Here is a 22,488-nt window from a genome sequence, read left to right as displayed (position 1 = left end):
ACATTAACTGTTAAATTGATTTCGATTGAAAAAATATAGACATAGTACTTTACACAATGACAATAAATTGCTTGTATACGAAACTTAATTTTTTAGTTAGAATACGTCGTCGTAGGTTTTACTAATTATTAAATTATACAAAATTTCATAATTTTTAAATGTGGTAAAAAAGAAAACATGCGTCGACTATCAAAGCATAATAGATCATATGAGAAAAAACTATGTCTCTGAAGATCAGACAAAATTGAATAAGCGGGTAGTCGTTTTTTGTTAGCAAATGTTAATGCTAAATGTTAAATGTTAAAATACCCATGGCTCCACTATTCCAATATTCACTACTAAATTCTTCATAAAATTATGCTTTACTGTTATACTTATTCATTAAATTCAAGCGACAGTGAAAGTAGCATGAAAATCCGTAGTTTTTAAATGAACAGGCGCGGCAGTGGATTTTGTTTTATAATATTTAAGAATTTTCTCAGAAATTAAATCTTATTTATTATAGTAACTAAGTAACGTATATAAAATTATAATGTGTGATTAGATTTAAAGTTGAACAAGTATGTAGGTAAAACATCAGGTAAAATAATTAATCTCAAATAAAAAACATATGAAAACAGCTTAAAACCTTGACATGATCAATGACCATAGTTCTCTCGTAGGTGGGTTTCTTCAGCGTGAAACTCGTAAATCCATAGAAATTATGTTTGCTGTTTCTTTGTAGTTGTTTAGCAATGTTTACTGTTGTAGATCGATGTCGGCAGCACAGACGGACACAATGGCGAAGTTTCAACTGTATTTGGTTAAGTTTCAGTTTGACTAAGTTTCAGTGGTATCTGTGTTTGAAATCTCGATAACTGAGTTGTGTTAGCATCAAAGGCGTTTGTATAAACGTACAGTTGATCGTCTATGTTTTTGTATAAGAAAACACACCAAACACAATTTGTAATGAAATTAAGAAAATATATTTTAACACATCATATATCTGAATCGGATAAGAGATAAGTTGGCGAAATGCAAAATCCTTTTAGTCAGTTGATTTCGTACTTTCAGGTTAATATTAATTTATCGTTAAACTTGTTAAAAATGTATATGGTTTTCCAAAATATTTCAGGCGGTCACTGCTACGTAACAATGTCACCCTGGCCAAGTACAGGCTAACGGCTATTTGAGCGAGTGCAAGGTTGGTCTCACGGTCATAAAATATTTAGCGTAAAGATAGTTATCTTAAAGTCACTTGTTAAAACGCCTGATGCGTGATGTATGCCATACATACGCGGTTTTTTTGTAACTTCTTATATTTTTTAGTTTTTAAGGAATGTATGTGACTCAGGACTTATTACTCTTATTTTTGTCACATAATGTTACACGGCGTGGAACCCTTTATATGTGACGTTATTAATATAGCCACGAGGGTCGTTCTGTGTGTTTCATTCCATATGACCACGACCCTCAGCCATGAGGAATACGGCTGTAAGGAGATATAGGATGTTAATGAGTACCTATGTATTTTAAGGATTTCCTTATCTGTCGCAATCATAATTTGTCCCACAATGGTTGACCGCATCGATCCGCATGCGACGTCGGCATTGGCCTTTACAAACAAACAAAGTAAAGCTTTCCTGATCAAATCTTGGAATTGATTATAGTGACTTCACTCGGACCCTAGTGGGTCCTTATGAAAATATGGAAAGGCCTACTCGTATATTAATTTACTTACACAACACAAAAGCGTAAATATAGTACATGCGCACCTAAGTTTTTGTTTTAGTATTTGCTTTCTTTGCCATATACATATATTTAAGGTATTCATATTCCTTTATGCGTTTGTGATGTAAGTAAGTCATCGTGAAATGCCCTTTAGATTTGTTATAAGTTTGATTTGTGCAGATTTGACACGGGATTTCATTCTTATTATTCTTGTTGTTGATTAAGGCAATATGTAGCTGCAAAACATTCACTATTCGTCAGGTTAATCAGATCATTTTCAAACTTGTAGTCGTAATTATCATTGCTGTCTTCTAGTAACAGATAAAGGTATCTCGTACCTACTTACGTTATTTGAATATCGTGAGTAAAAAACTATGTCGACCACAGATATCGTAATATTTTTATATCGACAGACAAGTGTGTACCTAAATGATACATTACAAGTTCCCTTTCTCGACCTACTCGTATTTCTTTGTATCTTAAGTCAACGATAGATCCACCATCGATCCGTATACTATTACTAGATAGTCGTGTAGATAGTTGAGAACAAAACTTCCTTGTTCGACTTGTTGGAAGATAGCCTCATAATCATAACCACAGTCATAACTCTATTTTTAACTGACAATTTTAATGATGATAGATTTATTTTGGTTCTTAGTCAATGGTTTACAGACGATAAAACGGCTTTATTGCGAACTAAACACGAAATAAATCAATAGGTCTATGTTCTCTTCAATTTTATGAGTAGGTGTAGCAAACCTTTGAATAAATGTATATTACGAACAAGGCATATTATTCATATTACCCGTTCACTTGGAATATGGATGGACAAGCCAATTTAGGGAGAAATAAATTTATTGTAGATTGAACAAATTTATAAAACTCTGCCTCGACATATATTGTCTTCGAGATTTATTATATAAAAAGTACATTTCACTTCCTTTACCGATTTGGAGCATTCGTGAAATTAGCGGCTTTATCTGTTTGGTCCGACCGCTAGAAGGGCCAATCGATGCGAAATGAACCAGCGAACTTTTGTCAAAATTCTCGCCTGTACTTTATTTATATAGTTCTATTCTTTCTTTATTATAAATGTATATATTTATATTTAGTTCACGTAGCTGATTTTCTGAGTGGTAATTTGAATGTTCGATTATTATCTAACCACGAGTAGCGCGCGGAGTTTCCGTCTTCGTCTTAGATTCGTATTATTTGATTTCCTTCAATAAGTCCAATAAAAGGTAATATCCTTCTTTATTTTTTATCTTCTTTAGTTTTCACAGCAGGAAATTAACGTTAATAGCGATCTTCATCGTACTTGAAAACGTAACGTAAATGTAGATACTTATAGATTAGTATGGATTCATAACAACAAACCTTGAAAAGAAACCTAAAACAATACATTTAACTTTGTCGTGAGGCTCGGAAGGTTAGATCGCATCAAGTATAATTCCAGGTAATGAAAACCAGTCGGAAAATTTACTCGTTGACCAAGCAATACCTAGTAATACTGGGGAGCCGCGTCGCGTGCCGCCGCGTCGCTCGACGCTGGCATTCGATACGTTCAATTTTCGCGGCATTTTTATTGCTCCTACTGTGCTCAACCCAACCCACTCGTAAATGTTTTCCAAACATTAATACTCTGACTAATTTGCTCTTTGACTAACATTAAGGTGTCACGCGGCTCGTGTCATATTTAACACAGTGCATGAGCTAATGTTTACTCGATCAATAGTTTTCCGCCGTTACACTTCGGGCAACATAAGCAAATATTTCTAAAGATTACCTGTACCCTCTTGTAGATCAGCGAAAAAATATATTCGTACATTTCTGTGGTAAAATCCATGAAACAAAAAATCACTTTTAAGTGAAAATGTCAACATTGTTTTGCTCGGACACCTGTCAATTTTCGTGAAAGTAAAAAGAAAAGCTCGTAAATAAAACGAAAAATCCATGAAATTAAATGACAGAACATGGACAAAACATATCTTTGTCGTTGAGATGTGAACAAAACATCAATAAAACTATAACTCGTTTTTGCAGTCGGGTATAAACAGCGTGCTGCTACATTGTATTTAACTAATCTGCAATTTTAGGGTACCGGACCGTGAAATGCGTAGGTTTTGTTGTTGAACGAGATCCAAACACCGTGAGACCGCGGAATCACATGTTTGTGAAACTGAGTTATGAGCAATATGAGCGGTTGCAGTGTTGAGAGGTGGCAATTGTGAGCCACGCATCAGACTGTTCAGTTTGCCAATTATAAATAGATGATGGGAACACAATCGGGCAACTCGGCCACTGCTCCTGCTATTTCTGATTGAAACTTGTCCCGAAATCAAGAACAGGGCCAGGTTACGGGAACTGCTTGATGATGAATTCGCGCTGTCATTGGGGTCATGTATTTAGGAATATCCGCGTCGGGTTACTGCGGCTGAAACATTATGTAAGTAAATTTATCGCATTCATTAATTATAGTTTAACGTTGTGATCTTTTCGGCGAACTCGCTTAGTGTTAATTTATGTGTTTTCTTGGATTGCTGCGTAAATTCACAGTTGTTTTATACTTTCTTTCTACCGCCTAAACGATTCAACTAAGAAATATATCCGTTTATGATGTTGTAATAGATTTATATTTATCGTAAAAATGAGACAACTGGTAAGTATGTTATAAATTTTAAATTCAAGAAATAGTTTCATTTAGTACTCAATTGCTTTGTTATAGACTAGCGGCCTCGCTCGGATAAAAACAATAAATTATAACCTAAACCTAAACTTTTCTCAGGAATCACACTATCTATCGGTGAACCGCATGAAAATCAGTGAAGTAGTTTTTAGTTTATCGCGAACAGTCAGACAGACAATAGTAAAGTCGTTAAACTTTATAATAGGTATATTTATATGTTGGATCACAGGACGTTTTAACTTCGTTGACCATTATTCAAATGCAATGCTTTGAGGTTATGTTCTGAAACAAAGCCAATTATTTAAAACTTGTAATCTCCGTCACCGATTTATGACATAGTAAAATAAAGTAGTTAGCTGTCTGCTGCACTTATTTTTCCATCAGAGGCTCATAAATGCCATTCATTCGAGGTCAATGGACACTATGACAAGACATTAGTGAGTTTCATACAAATAGTGGTAATCTGGCGAGTGTTGGTAATGTTTGAGAATATTGTACTTAAGTTATCTATTTGATTGAAGGCGCAGCTGTCTAGCATCAGTCATTCAGAAAGAGTACAGTTTTGTTCAGAAGTGTAATATTGAACAAAAATCACAGCTTAGGGTTGAGAAAAACGGCGTCCTCTAACATTTCGTTATAAATCTGCGATTAAATTAAAATCGCTTCGATGTTAGTGATCAATGACATAGTAATTAGGGATATAAAATGTGAACGAAGGTATAACAGATACTTATAAAAAACCGAGTTTGCGACAATTTCTGTAAACATAAACATTTTACATAGGTATAAATTGGTACAAATATTACTAACTGAAATATTATGAAGATAAAATCGATTATGATTTATTCATTACATTGAGTTAGCTACAATAACTATAAATAAATCGACACCAATACCACTTAAAGAAATTCGGTAATTTAACGAGGTTTACAAACAAAAAAAAAATGGTTTCCATTGTATTTTATTTAAATTTAAATTTGATATTTGTTTCAGGGTATGGCGACCACATCACGAAGTAGAAGAAAGGTGCGTAATAAAATGTTTTATTTATGCTGTCATACATTTTACGACTACACCTAAGTTCGTATTCGACCTACATCAAAGTAAATGGTGTCAATTTTATTGGAAAATTAAGTGAGGTAATTTTTAAATGTTGATATTATAAATGCGAGATAGTCACATCTAACCTAATAAATTTTGTAAACGTACATACATATGTGAGACCCAAGACTGCCATCGCAGTTGCATACCATGTCGTTTTCCCGCACGATGCGAAGGCTGGAATCACTCATATGCTCTAAACTGGAATCCCTCAAAGCCGCATTCCATTCGTTTGACAACGGCCCGTGTCAAATATTCGGCCTTTGAGAACATTCGCAACTATGTTTGTAACTCCAAACATTCTTGGTTCCCGTCGTGACATTTTGTTGGGAGTTTGTTTATTTAATCAAAAACGATAACAATTTCAAATGAAATTGGGAAATTGGCCATAACATTAATCCGTCGAGAAATTTTCATTCTAATAAATTCGTTGAATTATATTAACATTAACTTTTACCTGCGCAGAAAAACGCAAAATACCTACGCTTCTTTCAAAACTAACGTCAAAGTTGACTGGTGCAACTCGCCCTTAGTTTGTCACCAATATTACTTGGGTATCATCACTCTTGATTTAGCTACTTTGGTGTTATCTATTGGTAGCATCTGATCAATATCAAATCTAGCCTTGTCTCGCTTCATTATGGTTTCTAGGTCGATTTTATGTATTTCCTTCTCATTACGCAATCTGAGGTACCTCAGGAGTGAAATACAGTCATTCTTTGATGTGCTATATTTTCTTTAATCAAGGACGATATTCTGATGTTTAGTCTACAATCCATTGCCCAACACTTCGCAACATCAATTATACAGAATTTAGTTTAGTTAAAACAAATTAATTTTACCTTTCTTCTCTTCTACCCTTCAGTTCTTATACCGTTTATTATATATATTCGCTTAGTAACAATTATTAAAGTTGAAATTTTCACAGGGTTATATTTTATGGTACGGTCAGTATGATACAAGTACAGCACACTTATTGTAAGTTCTTATTGATAACTAGCTTTTGCCCGCAGGTTCGCCTGCGTCAATTTCATAGCAAAATCTCACTAATTTTTTATCGCGTACTCTGTAAGACTGGTAAACATATTTGATTCAAATTAGCATTTTTTCTCATCTTTAGTTCAATTTCCTGTTTCCCGCTGCGTGTCTCGTCCCGCAAACTTGTCCTGCTTCCTGTTATGTAATGTAGATATCCCGTACCGTTTCCTACATATTCCTGCTTTCTGCAACGCGTCCCGTCCCATTTTCCATGATGTTTTACGTCCTGGTTTTTTATTAATCACAAACGTAAATTAAACATTTTTTGTATTTACTATTACTGTTATTTACTATAAAAAGTAAGTGTGCCAATTTTCAGCTTTTTATCTTGAAAATTGTGTTAAGTTCTAATTATTATTATTATACAATCTTTCAGCCCCCTTTTGAAGGGGTTGAGGGTTAATTTTCAGAAAAATCCGAAATACGTATTCATTACTTTGTTGTAAACAACCAAAATCCAAATTTTCAAGTCACTAACTTCAACGGTGCAACGGTCACGAACTTTCATATTTCCAGGTTTTCGGGGTAGAATTTCCAAAAATCCTCTCTTAGTGATGAAATGTCTATAAGATGTTAACCCGGGTTTTCGAGGAATTATTGATTCGTAATTAGTTTTTCAATTATCCTACGGGAACCTGACCATTTACTGGGATGAAATGTATCTAAATTTCCGGGACGAAATGTCTATAAGATGTTAACCCAGGATTCCGAGGATTTTTTGATTCATAATTAGTTTTTCAATTATCCTACGGGAACCTGACCATGTACCGGAATGAAATGTATCTAATTTTCCTACAGGACCCTCCCCATTTTCCGGGGTGAAATGTCTATAAGATGTTAACCCGTGATTCCGAGGCATTTTCGATTCATAATTAGTTTTTCAATTATCCTACGGGAACCTGACTATTTACCGGGATGAAATGTATCTAAGATGTTAACCCGGTATATAAGGTACCTACGTACCAAATTTCAAGCAAATCGGTCCAGTAGATTTCGAGTGATGCGCGTTCAGACAGACAGACAGACAGACAGACAAAAATTTCCAAAACTATATTTTCGTCATCTATATCAATAACTAAGTATATTCCATGAAGAATTAAAAAATATATCTAATGTACAAATTTGGCCTTTCTTCAATTTTATTATATGTATTGATGTGGACGATTTACTTAGATACTACATTTAACTTCGTTTAGTTTAGCATTTGTTAGTAGATTCTGTTTTGTGTCTATTACAAAAAACGTGGACCTATGCAAAATTTTATATTTCTACCATTATATGGAATCTGCCATTATATTAAAAAAACAACCCTAACCACCTAAACGTACATATGCAAGTTTTAATTATGCAAAGTTGACTCGCCAGGATTTCTCATTATACAATATGGGTACTCGACATTTTACTCTCGTGTTAAAATTTACAAAACGCGCAACTGTAGTCTTTTTTGATGTTTCTAGAGTGTTTGTGTAACAATAGACGGGTTGATTTAGTACGTTCTTTGAAGGAGCATATGTACACGGTTCCTACGATGTGATCCATCATAGTATGGTTTATTTACCTCGAGTGTATGTCATTGTTTTTCACAAAGCTCCAGAAACGCGCTGTTTATACAGAGCGCGTCCATCGCCGAATTTGACGCCGTGCCAAGCACGACATAAGCTATTTCTATGCAAACTTCACTCTGTCACACTTTTTAATCATGCTTCCATTCCATCGCAATTGGACTCAGTCGTAAACCGTGAAAAAAATGTAGGTAAACAACGATTTATTTTTGTTTCCTAAAATAAGAAAATACTGCACACTGTTTTCCCGGTTTCTTTTTCCATTAAACGTCGGAGCCCAGGTCCACTTTACTACTTTTTCGACCCCACTTAGCACGGTCTTTTGCATCTCAAGTTGTCATATATTACAGATACCTAATTCAATTAACAAGTTGATTAGCACTCATATGATCTGTTACTTAGATGTAGGGAGTACATGGTAATCGTCATATATTTACAACGTACGAAAGATATAAAATTCAGACTGAATGGACTTAGATATAGGTACCAATGCCAATGTTTACAAAAACTTTTGGATGGTAAATCAAAATATTAAATCGATGAATAAAAATAGTGATGCATCGGTATTCGTGTTAATTGGGTGTGACATTCTTTAGATTAGATTTAATGATTCGGAATGTGATAATGCATATATCACCACCATTTACAAGGCTATCATTTGAATTGGGTCATCAAAACAACACCTAGTGCACAATTTGGCATGGCCAGCGAGCTATAGTACCTAAACTAAATGTTAGTGATTTTGGCATCAATTCCCTTACATTTTGAATGCATATTCTAGAACTTATTTCTATTGCATATTCACAAAATTGTATACGGGAAATGTAAATCAAAGTTTAGTGTTTAATATAAACATTAAAATTGTATTAGCGTAGTTTAATTTTATGCGTTGCTTCGTAATTGTGTCATCATATGCAGGGAGGCAAGTTGACGATGTTACATGTCTACGATAATAATAATACATAATATTTGACCGATAGTAATATATACACGTAATATTTTTATGCACTTTTTGGTACTTATTAAATACATGAAACTGGGTAATATTGATGTTTAGGGACATGGATAAAGATATATACCTATCTAAAATGTAATATAATAGAATCCAATACGATAACAGTAGTTACTATCGGACAAAAGCAAAATAATAATGAAAATCTGTATTTTTTGTTTCGAGAACATTTTTCATAAAAAATATGCTTTTTGAAATAATTCCAAACTAGGCCTTATTGGCCTAGTTTGGAATTATTTCAAAAAGCATGTTTTTACTATATAGATATTTATTATTATTTTGCTTTTGTCCGATAGTAACTACTTACTAGTAGTTACTATCGGACAAAAACTACTGATATCGTATTGGATTCTATTATATTATATTATATCACATATCGTTTCACATCTTGATTATGCTTAATTACTATTTTGTTCACCATTAAAAACTGGCGTTGAGGTTTTTTAAAAATATATCTTGTTTACGTGACAATTACTTTCTTACCATTTACTATCTTCCGTGCCAATTAGGCATACACTTTAAGTCAGTATAGTGAAGAATTTTGGCAACAGTTGCAACTACATCAGAGAGCGGATTTCCGCTAAACCAAGCGTTATATTACTTTCAAAAATACTAATATTTATTGTTGTGATAAGTTTCAGTAATGAGATGTTTAGATAATGAAGTTGAAGACAAATACAATAAAAACCTAGTAGTAGCCCTCTGTATAAAATTGTGACCATACTTTGTAGGTACCAAAGTAACTAAAACAAATTACTTACCTACATTGAGATTGATTGGGTTTTGGTGAAACCTAAACAAGTCGGTATAAATAACATAAAAAATTACAAGTTATATGAAATGTTAGCAGCACTTGTGAATTCCCGAGGATTCCCTCACGAGGCCACATAAAGCCTGAACATTGCAAGGGGACGAGGAAGAACGCTTTCCGTTTCCCGCTTGTTGCAACCCACTGTTCATATTTTGTAGCTCAAACTTAAAATGTATGGTTCTCATTTTCTATCTAGTATATAGGATTTAATCGATCTCAAACAAATCTAAAATGTTGGCTCCTACTTATATAGATGTACTTATATGTTTTAAAATCATTGAATAACTCCCGATAGTCACACATATTGATCAGACAATAGACGATAAACTTGTGCCAAGTATGATAACGAAAGTAAATTGATAAAAAAAAATCAGTATCAATCAGCAATATATTTCCCTATCTACAGTTGTTGTTAGATCACGGGCTGGTGTGGCTTTGACGGATTTTAATTGTGAGGAAAACTTAGTTTATGCCGTTTTTATGTCTGACGACGATGGTATTGTTTCGCAGCAAGACGATGAGAAGAAGAGTAAGAAGAAACAGTCTCCGATGGACGAACGGCCCACAGTACCAGCTCCTAGTGAAGCTATGCTCAATAGTAAGTTTTTTTAAATATTTTTATTTTATAATCTATAATCATACACTTGTTCTATAGATATGATCTATAGAAAAAGGATTCGTATTTTCACGGAAACGTACCTTGCATTTTTTATTATCATACCAGGAACAGTTAGAAAAAAAAAGACTAGAATATGCTTGTGCTACGCTAGACGATTTGAAATATGTTATCTAATGTCGATTTTGTGAATGTGAATTTAAAAACAGTACAATATTAATTGTAATAGTGTACTGTTTTAAAAGTCACATTCACAACATAGACATTAGAAAACATGTTTCACAAACAATATGTATAATAAATTCATATAACTATGATTTTTGACCGGTGGTCCCTATCTAATCAAGTTACCGATGACAGAAGCTCTTGATCAGGCTCAGATAATATAAGAACTTTGATTCTTAAAATACTTTTATGCTTGTTACTACTAAGTGGTTTGAGGAAATGCAACCTACAAACGTTTACCGTGTTATGCCAACGCGATGCTAACATTGTTTACGCGGATAAAAATTGTAATGGCTGCAGCCCACGCCCGCTATTTTTCCACGAATATCAATTATAGTGTACATTTTCACAAATGGTTTTAAAGGGTGTGAGCTTGTTATAGTTTTCACACATTAGCAAAATATTTAGTGTAATAGGTTGGGCCAAGCTAATATTGTCGTGTTGTGGCTGAGCCGACAATTTTAATGATGTTGGCAATTGGTAGAACAATTGTATTATGAGTAATGCTTTCGAATGAATCCTGTCGTATATTAACAGGACTGTTGTAAAATAAATGTACCTAAATAATATATATCTACAAGGCTGAAACTATGCTAAAATAATGATTTTATTTTTTAATAATTGTATTTGTGAGGTCTATTTGTTTTTTATTTCATTTTGATGATTCCGACGTGAAGATAAAAGACAAGATACATTTATGTGTTTGGTTATCATTCATCACAATAAAACGGCAATATACACACTTTTAAAGCTTATCTTGATCAATTATAAACGTAAATACTTAATAAGAAGCATTCGATAAACACAGAACGAAATACATGAACATGTTAGAATAATACAAAATACAGTAGCTGGCTAGGTTTGATTTGTGAGTAGGATATCAAAGTGACGGATATAGCTTCGCGTTATGCGTTATAAATAGGGAAACTAATGCATTTGGCAATGCGGGAGGTGACACTGACAATGGCCGTGGCTGCAGAGACTCGTCTCCCGCTTGCTCGCCACGTGCACTCGAGCATTTCACAGATTCTGCAGCTACGAAATGCACGTACTTTGAAGGCTCGCTAACCTGTCTTTGTTTACGTTAGTTAAATTAAGTTTTACTTATGTAACTATATATAAATTTATTCCTGCAAAAGTTATAACTTTTCGAGTCAATGAAATATTGTGCGTAATAAATAATGAAAAGTAAATGTACAACAAAAAATAAATTATAATAAATTCGGCCTACATAGCAAAAATCTAATATTCTCTAAATCTAATACTGAAAATACAGAAATAATGAAAAAACTCGCAGTAGTGAAGGAATTCTTCTTTCGTCCGTCGACACCGAACAACACACACGACCTATATTATAAAAATTAACAGCACATTTCGAATACAATTTTAAATGTTAATCGACGAATTGTTGGCACTGCCGGGACAGTAAAATGTTATAAGCAAAATGACTCGCAGAAAATGAGACAAAGGTATGGCAAAAATTGGTCAGTTGTTTACCACATACTACGTACTTATGTTTGTATAATTATTTTAGGAGCCGTGGGATAATACGGCACTGTATAATGTACGCTGATCAATCATTGCGGTGACTGCGGAAACTTTGCCGACGTTTCGGCTGAGTTTCGGTTGCAGAAAATATTATTGGTGTGTGTTTTGGCACCTGCAGTTTTAATCGAAACTTGATTTTATATTGGGAACAGAGTTTACTCTGTGGAGTTCAGAGCGTATGTGTAAATTCGATAAAAATATAAATTTGTTATTATTAAGTCAGAGATAATACGTAATGTACTTGATTTCTTGGGTCTCAAAGGCTAAATGCTTTTTACATGAACGAACTCTCGGAGTTACAGGAATATATTGTTTTGTGGATTTACTAAATGGTCAACAAAAATATTTTAAAGTCAAACTTTGCAGATATTTCTTAATCAAATGCATTTTCTTTGTTAGCGAGTTGATAACGCCATAAAAGAAAATAGAGACGTGATCAATCGTTCGTTCCTTATCAGCAGATTGGGGTGTACCTAAACGTATCTCTATGAAAATATATTACGTTTTATGTTTTATTAGCATACATGAGACGTTGTTTAACGCTAGCTCCACTGTCGCTGAACTCAGACACATGTCGACGCGAATGCGAGAACATTGCGTAATTAGTATGTGTGCTTTTATTTACCCGAATGAAAAATCAGCCATGTATACCGAACCAGCAAAGTTTGGCAAACTGTTCGACGACAGTGCGGAGCCGGCATAAAAATGAGCCATATGATAAGAGTATGATACAAGTAATCTTTTGTCAATATTGTCAACAGTATATGATGCGAGATGAAGAGTGCCTCGCATTTTCTCAAAACATTTTCTGTGATAAGCCGCGTTTAGAAAAGTATACTTAGATAAAATGCTTGCTTTTAAATAGGGAGTTAGCGTAAGGATTGATCTTGTATATCGTGATTAATAATGTCAGGGAAGGGTAATGAATTTTGTAAGTACAAAATATATAAGTACTTAGATCATTATTGGAAATATTACTTTTTTCACCAATATTCAACAATACAGATATAGCTATGTAGGGAAACAGTTCCCTATATAGCTAGGTATATGAATATTGTTGAATTTAAATAATTATTTAGAAATGATATCGAAGCGAACTCAAGTGCGATTAGTTAATGAATTTCTACATATTTCTAAGAGTAATTCTAAGCTTTTAGATATAATTTTACACTTATTTATAATACACATAATAAACTAAAAAATAAACTGTCTTAAAGTTCTAAAGAATAGCTAACCAATTAGCAGGAAAATATCAACCAGAGCACATGCCTTATTTTCCAAGTGATTAAGGGCTGACCTTGCCTAATAAATAGATAAGGTCATAACATAGTTACGAGCTATATACAAAGTTGTGTTTATTGCAGACCTCCGGACAGCGTTCGGTCTGCTGGACCGGGACAGCGACGGTCACGTGACCCCCGAGGAGCTGCAGTTCATGCTGCGCAACCTGGGCATCGAGGTCAGTGACGACCTCATCTCCGATCTCATCAAGGACGCCAGTAAGACTGGTCAGTATGTGTTTCTGTGTTTGTCCTTTAAATAAAAAAGTTGTCATCTGTATTTTGGTGTTGCACAACTTGGTGGCAATGTGTATTGCAATAGGAGGAGGTAGTAAAGATACAAACAATATCAATGCTTGATTTTTTTTATTAAATGCCAGGAAAATTTGATAAACTTTTATTATTTTTGATAAACTTTCCTTGGTCCATGACCTCATTAAATATAAATGCTTTTTGTACAACATTCTACGTAGTTTGATTATTTCTGAGTTAGATGGTATTACAGTATCTGAGGCTTTACTCAAGTCAAAATTTAAAATATCTAATATAGAATACTACTATTAAATATTCTACTTCCATTGTTTTCAATCTAAATTTTTTTAAAATCAATTTTTGTATTGTAATGGAAACATACTACATGTGTTATTTATATGAAAATTATTGGATGATTATAAATTGCAATGTATAAACATCCAATAATAATATAAACCAAAATGCTTGGAGTGGCGGTGGATGCGTCAGCAACCTGATATTGATTCTGAGTAACGTCAATAGTGACACTCACTGTAACTAGGTAGATAGGTTCTTTCAGATATTTAAGTTTTTCTAGATAATATTTCTACGAGTACATCTTTTAATTTTGTCCCGACACCCGCCCCGTCTCACTTAGGAGCATCCGTTCACGAGCTGATGCGAAATAAATCACCTTAACATTTAAGACTTATCATTAAAAAAATCAAGGGCTGTAGCTATATGCTCCGTAGTCATGGTAAACAATGTTATCGTACTAAACTCAACTTTACCACCTTCTGATATAACATGATTTACGGATGTATAATCTTATCTTTAGGTAGGCACCTACGCTTTATTTTCTTACTAAATTGAAATGAACCGTAAGTAGTTGTATGATTTTCCCTATAATAAACATGTTAAATATTATTTTTAGTTTATTAGATACATGTATTTTTTCAGCAAAGTAGTAGTTAACAATATTTATTGATCTTAAAATTTACACATTATTAAAATAATATAGTTCATACAATAAGTATCTACAGTTTAATTTTCCTCGCCTTTTCTTAATGTTCTAGACATTTCGCTGAATAAATAACAACGAAATTGCTTACAATTTCGACAACAGACTATAAGGAAACTAATTTTCAGTTGTGATGGTAGTAAAGTTTAAGGCAATTTATTCCTGTAACGAAATGGATATCGAAGCGACAACAGCCATTTTCACGGCGACGACCGACGGTGTACCTAGTTAAGAACTAGAGCGAATTTTAATTTAATTGGATATTTTTTTAAATTGTTCATGGAATATACTTAGTTACTGATAAAGATGACGAAAATATAGTTTAGGAAATTTTTGTCTGTCTGTCTGTCTGTCTGAAGCGCATCACTCGAAATCTATTTGCTTGAAGAGACCGATTTGCTTGAAATTTAGTATGTAGGTACCTTATATATCGGGTTAAAATTTTAGATACATTTCATCCCAGTAAATGGTCAGGTTCCCGTAGGATAATTGAAAAACTAATTAGGAATAAAAAATGCCTCAGAAGCTCGGGTTAAAATCTTATAGACATTTAATCCCGGAAAATGAGGAGAGTCCTGTAGAAAAATTAGATACATTTCATCCCGGTAAATGGTCAGGTTCCCGTAGGATAATTGAAAAACATCTTATAGACATTTCATCCTGGAAAATGAGGGGGGTCCTATAGGAAAATTAAAATAACAATCCACGGAGCCGATTTACTTTAAAATGTTGTAGAAAGGTGTAAGCAGAATATAAACAAATTGTTTTTATCGATTAAAATCTGATATAGATATAATGGGCGCAGTATGTATCAATATATCAGTATAAAAATCTTCCGTTACTGAGTGAGTGACTAACAGACAACATACACCCGAAACTGCTTGGCGGGAAGCTGAAATTTGGCATGTACGAGTAGGTGAGTGTAGGTGAGCACTAAGAGAGGATTTTTGGAAATTCTATTCCGAAGGGGGTGAAAGGGGTGAAAAACTGTAAATAAGAAAGTTCTACACCACTGAAGTTAGTGACTTGAAAATTTGGATTTTGGTTATTTACAACAAAGTAATGAATACGTGTTTCAGATTTTTCTGAAAATTAACCCTCAACCCCATCATAAGGGGGGGGTGAGAGATTGTATGGGATTTACAATTTACAATTTTCAAGATAAAAAGCTTAAAAATATCAAAAGCGTAAACGTTTAATAATTATACCTGATAAGCATATTTTCAATAATTTCTTTCTCTATATTATAGTCTTCTCTAAAGTTGTAGGTAAGTTCGTAAGTAATAAAGCATTAGTATAATATAGTCAACTATAATACTCGAAAACGAAAACTCATGAAATAATGTACTTGTTATCGTCGTTGAATAAGTAATCAACATTTTAGAAGCTATAAACCTAATGGTTTTGTCAGAAAGTAAATCAGAGGTAGTGCGTGACTTGCTGTAGCCGGGACGTTAATAATGGAGTTCAACTTAGACTTTTAGTTCAAGGTGGATGAGGTGAAATCGAATACTGATGAAAAAAATCTGCATGTAAACCTTTATGTATTTATTTGGTATTCGTATAGTATTATTTTAAGTTATAAATCCCCAACAGTGGCATATAAATAAATATAGATAGCAGACTGTGGCAGTGATATGATCGAACATACTAAAACTTAACATACTAAATAACACTAATTCTATGGATAGATCCTAAAACTAATCTATCATTGGTCATTATTAACTAGTAAAACATTGTTGTACGCTGTAAAAGTGCCCATTGGGAATATTATAAAACGACGCGATTATTTATCGATGACAAATTGGTATGATACGAGTAAAGCATGCAATATACCTATAGATTATCTCCTCTAGAGGTAATAGGTAACAATTGATAGGCCAGTGCCGTAGTGCAATAGATGTATCTTTTGAGTTGTTTCTCACTTGAGCAAATCAATTATTGAAACATACCTAAACCAAAATCAAATTCCAAAAATTCTCAACAAAAACCTGGAATGAAAGTAAAAAATAACAGTTTTAAAATTAAAGTCCTTGTGAAAATGAGTATATACCCCTCTTTAAATTAATTTGAATTGATGCCAAACTTGTCTCACGTTTTTTATATCACTAGAAGAGCAGAGTATGTGCAAGTGCGACAGATCGCTCCTGTTAGTAACGTAGCCTAGTCATCGACAGTCCAAAAATATTTTTGTTTACGTTTACTCACGCATCCCGTACCTATCAGTATTGTTGTTGGCAACTGTGTGCCATTATTTTAGACTCCAATTTATTGCTTCGAGGTAAAAACAGACTTATTGTTTGGAAAAAAGATTAATTTTTTTTTGTGAGAAATATTTTATTACCTTATAGCTCAGTCAATTGGCATTCTTCTATAATTCTTGCACGAAGCACACTCGCAAATAAAGGTAAACAACGGGTGGCTTAATCGATGAGGATAATTTATTCACAGTTAATTCAGGTTATTGTAAAATAGCGTGCGCCGAAGGGCGGGTGGCTTCCGGCGCGGTCGACCCCGTACCAAGGTCACTTCACGACCCAACAGCAGAAAACAGAAAGTTCTTGTTCTCACTGGTGGATACCAGCAGCCACTGGTTCCACTAACCACGTCTAGTATAGGCGGTTAGTGGGACTAGGTGCTGCTGCTTCACTTGTAAAATGGCCTATTTGCCCTAAAATTATTAGGCCTCATCATATCTGTTTAAGAAGTTAACGATGTTGGTAAAAGTAACGTGTTTTCATGAATTTATAGCAAATTTGTAGCAAAGTGTGCTATATTTTTTTATTACTTGTCACCACTAGTAGTCAATCTACGGTATATTTTTCAGGCATCACAGATCTGACACCATACTCTCTCTCATAAAAGCGCATTTTCGGTTTTCATTAACCGAAAATGTGCTCTGGAAATCAGGAAAGCCATTATTTTCTTCCATGGATTTCCTAGTTTTTATTCTTTAGTTCATACGGACTCGCTTCTTTAGCAATCGGACCTTTAGCACGCTCATCCTTAATGACATCAAGCTAACACTTCTTCCTCTTCTAACACAAGATCATTGACAGGACTAGGCGGAAGGTATAGCACCATTTATTTCGGCAATGAAATACTTACTCAAGACACCAGAAAATGACAATAAAAATAAACTTGAAAGCGAAAGTCCACCGGCAGCAAGGGTGTCCCTTGACGTCACAGTACTACTGTAACACCCTGTAATGACCATTTTCCGCCACGACGTTAATTAAGATTTAACGACACCATGCAGCCTTTTCGGTGATTGCCGCATAAAATTTTGTAATGTGCTCCAGCTTTGTAACATGTCACATAGTAAAAGGCAATGGGTTTATCAATCGTACGATACCCGAACCAAACAGTACCGGCAATATTCGTATTGCCGTTACTGTTCTTTCTATTATCGGGTATTATATGAATAGAAAGCTGTGGGCGAAGTGCGGATTTGTATTTCATTTCTCACCATCGAATCGATTCGAAGTGAGACGCAGCGAACCTATCACATTACAGTGTGGTTGTCGTCGCGTCACAATGGCGCATGGAATGATGGTGAAAAGTGAAATGCAAACACACTAACCCCTCTGATAACGTGAAGTGAGGTGTCAGTTCGATAGCGTTTCTATTCTACCAATCCTATTTTTCTAGATAAATTTAAGACATTTAGAGTACCTATCGTGATCCTTTTGATTTTGAGAGAAACAAAAAAGGATTGATATTGTTTCAATTTTCACGAACTTTCACAGTGAGAGTTAAAATAATATTAGTAATAGTAGCAAAATCTGAAGGGCAATATATAGCAGTAAGTATAGGTTTGGTATTGTCAAAGCAAATGCACTATACATATTGATTATTTTTGCCTACATACGATCATTTCCTTCAACATTGCCTACGATTAGGCTTATTATCGTAGTATAAGATCATATAGGTCAAGGCTAGCATGCGCCCTGCAAAGACCGATTATTACATTTTATAGTGTTCAAAAAGAGGTCTTGAAATTAAATGGGGTGGTTTCAAATCTATTTTCGAATCTTTTGGATTATTTGACATAATAAAAAGGTGGACTTAACACGATATGACATTCTCTATCAGCTAACTATGAGACCAAATAGAAAATACTGCGGTAAAGCTTGTTGCGTTGCTTCTTCACCTGCGCTTAGGAAGACTTAGGTTTAAGTATTTTTTAAATAATTCTAGATATGTTTTGTTGTGGATTTCAGGTAATGGTTTAATAGATGAGAATGACTTCATGCAATGGGTTACGAAAATACAGGCGTTACAAGGGATGGACGTGAGTTCCAGTGGGGGTGACTCGGAGGAGGAGATCACTAGAGATTTATTAGCAGCTTTCAAGTGAGTTTATCCATTTATCTTTGGCTATTTTAGATAGAGATAGTGGTGACTATAAATACAGATGTTATACCATTTGTATTTAGATAAGAAATATATCTATAAATAATGTGTTTATACTTAAGGTGTTTTCTATCCGTACACTAGCGCCACCTCATATTTTTATTAATTTCTTAGATCACAGTAGACTAAAAGTGATTTAGTGGCCACCGTTTAAGATTTAATTAACTGGGACTACATTGTGTAATGGGAAACTATATTACTATTTATTAAAATTCATTATCTAGTGTGGCATAATCTGTTCAAATAAGTATTTTAAAGAAAATACTAAGAAATAAATTTCGCTAAGAAATGAAAAAGGTGGTCGTAGACGGCTACGAGCCACAGCGTAGGCGCTACGTACGATTCCAGTAGTGTCATGTCGTAGCATTATTGTAAAGCCGTGTAGCAGTCCACCTACGGCGTAGCTGTTGCGTCTCGATATGTCTATATTTTATTTATTTTGAGTAATACTGTGATGGTGTTGTCATGACGATGTTTTTATCTTGCACTCACAAAACTATTAATTTGATGTTTTTAATATATAGATTAGATAGATTTTTAAATATTCCAAATGAATGATTTATTAAAAATACGTCTAAACCAATGTCCTTATATTGTGAAATATAAAATTGGTGTATAATTTGCAGTTGTGCGTCTGCTTTCACATGTTTCTTAACTTCAGTGCGACATGCACGTCTTATTTCCATCAAAGAAAATTGCATACAATATCATTATATTCTTATAATTTCAAATGATGTTCGCCTACTTTATCTGATAAATGATTTTCGCGTTCCAGAGTATTCGACCGCGACGACAACGGATACATAACGCGGGACGAGTTACGGACAGCGCTCGAGATGATCGGGGAACCAGTGACGGACGCTCAGCTCAACCAGGTGCTGGCGCTCGGTGACATCGACCACGACGGACGGATCGACTATGAAGGTAATGTACTGTGACGTCGTGACTGGTGACGGAAGATCAGCTCAAACAAAGTGGGCTAGCTCACTCTCCAACTGGAAAGCTTGATAATTAAGATGATTATTTGTGTGGAAATACCTATTTGGGGAATAATATTTCCACACCAAAAATAATCTCGATGTAATGCTTCGTTTTAGCGAGAACGATGGACATACAAACACATTTGCACGTTTATAATATTAGTACGGATATCTATTATAAATAACAAAGAAGTCATCAACTTGCATTTTGTGCTGCGAAGCTGTATGATATTTGTATGTATATGAATTCCTGTTACAAATTTGAGAGTGAGTTGCATCGTCAAATTTGACGATGACTTTAACCAGCGCGCAGCTGACATTTGAGACAAAATACTTTACGTTTATCTGCGTACAAACCACTGTTAAAGTTTTGTAGTTGGCGAAACAATAACATTATAACATTTTCAATGTTCTTTACAGAATTCGTAAAGATGCTGCTGTAACTGAGGACCTCACTAGATGTAACGGAGTATTGAAAGACAAGCGGTGCCCGCCGAAGTGTTTCTAAGCTTGACACGGTTGTAGCCTTGTTAGGCGGGTTTACTTACTAGGAAATTCTTCCATACTTTTAAACTACTTATTAATCAAAGTTTATATGCGCCTCGTGGTCCACGGGTCCACCAAGGTTGGCATTTGTTGCAAAATCATATACTCTCGAAAATATACATTTCGTGTCATTTTGCCTGCTTTTTTATATTATTTTTTCAAATGGCCCAGACCTCATTATAGAAGTTTATAACAATTTTGCGTCATACGGTCATATAATGACTGTGCCATGACGAAATGGTGCAAGTAAAATTGACGCGAAAATATTTCCTAGAAAATCTACTCTAGTGTTAGTAGGGTTGAAGGAAACCGAATATAATATAAATATTAATATCATTTGTAAATAGTGGAAGAATAAAGTAGCAATGTTAATTGTTGAATGTAAGTAAAATACAAAAGTAATTTTTGTAATAACCTTAATATGTAGATACCTAGTATAAACTATTGTAAGTACAATGCATATTTATTTATTATTAAATTAAATAAATAAATAAAAATATCTTATTTTATAGGTACAAGTATTTGAGCTCATAAGTATATAGAATTACTCGAATGATGTCCAGTAAAACAGCAACTGAAACATAATCGTGATTTTTTAAATCATGAAGTTTATACATTTTGTGATTATACAAAAATAGTTTTGTATAGCGAGAACCTATTTGTTGTACTTTCTTTATGAGTCTCACACGATGGGTGAAAATTACATTAGTATCTACGAATTTATTTGTATACATTTTTATTTATTTATTTTCTCGCATGTTTATAAATCTGACGTGTATATTTCCTAATACAGTCAAAGTCAATATAGATCCAGTAATCAAATTACATACGAAGACACGTGATGTAGGCACATATAGTTTAATACTAAAGTATTTATGCGCTTTTGTGGGACTCGTCCTAAGTAGGTAAGTATAAAAATATAACTACCAAGTTCTGTTTTAAGGTAGGTACTTATGATTTTAGATGCAATGTGTGAAGCATTGATTTATGACAACCTAACAGTAGCAATATACCTAACATTCAGACTTATTATAGTAAAATGGATTATGAAGACATTATTTTTGTAATATGTATACGTAAAGGATACGTATCATTATATTTATATACTTGGATATCATAAAATATCGTAATTTTATGGTTGTGAAGGATAAATTTATACCAAAAATTGTTTAAATGCTTCAGTGTTTACTTCGAATTGAATGTATATATTAATTTTTATTATTTATCTCGATTAGACTATTGCAAATGAGAATTAATTTCATCGTCTTTGGTGGAATCATAGATATCAGAATGTACGGTAAAGGTATTTTGAGCATTATGTTTTAACAAGTTAATTGCTGTATCACGCGACATCGCCGCAATCACATACACTATGTGAAGTTCCACGAGAAAAGTTACCTGATGGAGTCATATTCGCTAAGATATTTCACTTGTTCATTTTCATTATAAATGCGGATAATACGTCGTAAGCGACTGCATTCTTCAGTTACCTTTTCTCGTGGAACATCACAATCTACCTAGGTACCAATATTATTAAAATATTGGTTAGATCACATCCAGTGCTGCAATATTGATTCCAATCTAAACATTGACGAAATTAATCATTTGCAATAATCGTAAAGGCATGCAAGTTTGAAAAGTAATCTCGATCTTTCAAAGACAAGTGATTTGGAATGAACGTGATCAATAAATTTTGAATTTGTTA

At 33.9% G+C, this 22,488-nt stretch overlaps 1 protein-coding gene across 4 annotated transcripts in view; it reads left to right on the top strand.

Moving 5' to 3' along the window:
• The window catches only part of Eip63F-1 (Ecdysone-induced protein 63F 1), a 23,412-nt gene extending 924 nt beyond the window's left edge, over positions 1–22,488 (top strand). For 2 of the 4 annotated variants that reach the window (XM_053753245.2, XM_053753247.2), the window contains exons 2-7: positions 5,390–5,422; positions 10,431–10,518; positions 13,674–13,817; positions 19,065–19,197; positions 20,033–20,181; positions 20,658–22,488. In XM_053753245.2, coding sequence (XP_053609220.1) covers positions 5,390–5,422; positions 10,431–10,518; positions 13,674–13,817; positions 19,065–19,197; positions 20,033–20,181; positions 20,658–20,680 — 570 coding nt within the window. In that variant the 3' untranslated portion in view covers positions 20,681–22,488. Of the gene's footprint in view, positions 1–3,878; positions 4,157–5,389; positions 5,423–10,430; positions 10,519–13,101; positions 13,241–13,673; positions 13,818–19,064; positions 19,198–20,032; positions 20,182–20,657 lie in introns of those variants that run through there. The other 2 variants (XM_053753246.2, XM_053753248.2) reach the window with 2 other exon arrangements.

This window comes from Plodia interpunctella, chromosome 13 (assembly GCF_027563975.2).
Source record: "Plodia interpunctella isolate USDA-ARS_2022_Savannah chromosome 13, ilPloInte3.2, whole genome shotgun sequence".
Taxonomy (NCBI): domain Eukaryota; kingdom Metazoa; phylum Arthropoda; class Insecta; order Lepidoptera; family Pyralidae; genus Plodia; species Plodia interpunctella.
This window is presented reverse-complemented; position numbering and strand designations above follow the sequence as displayed.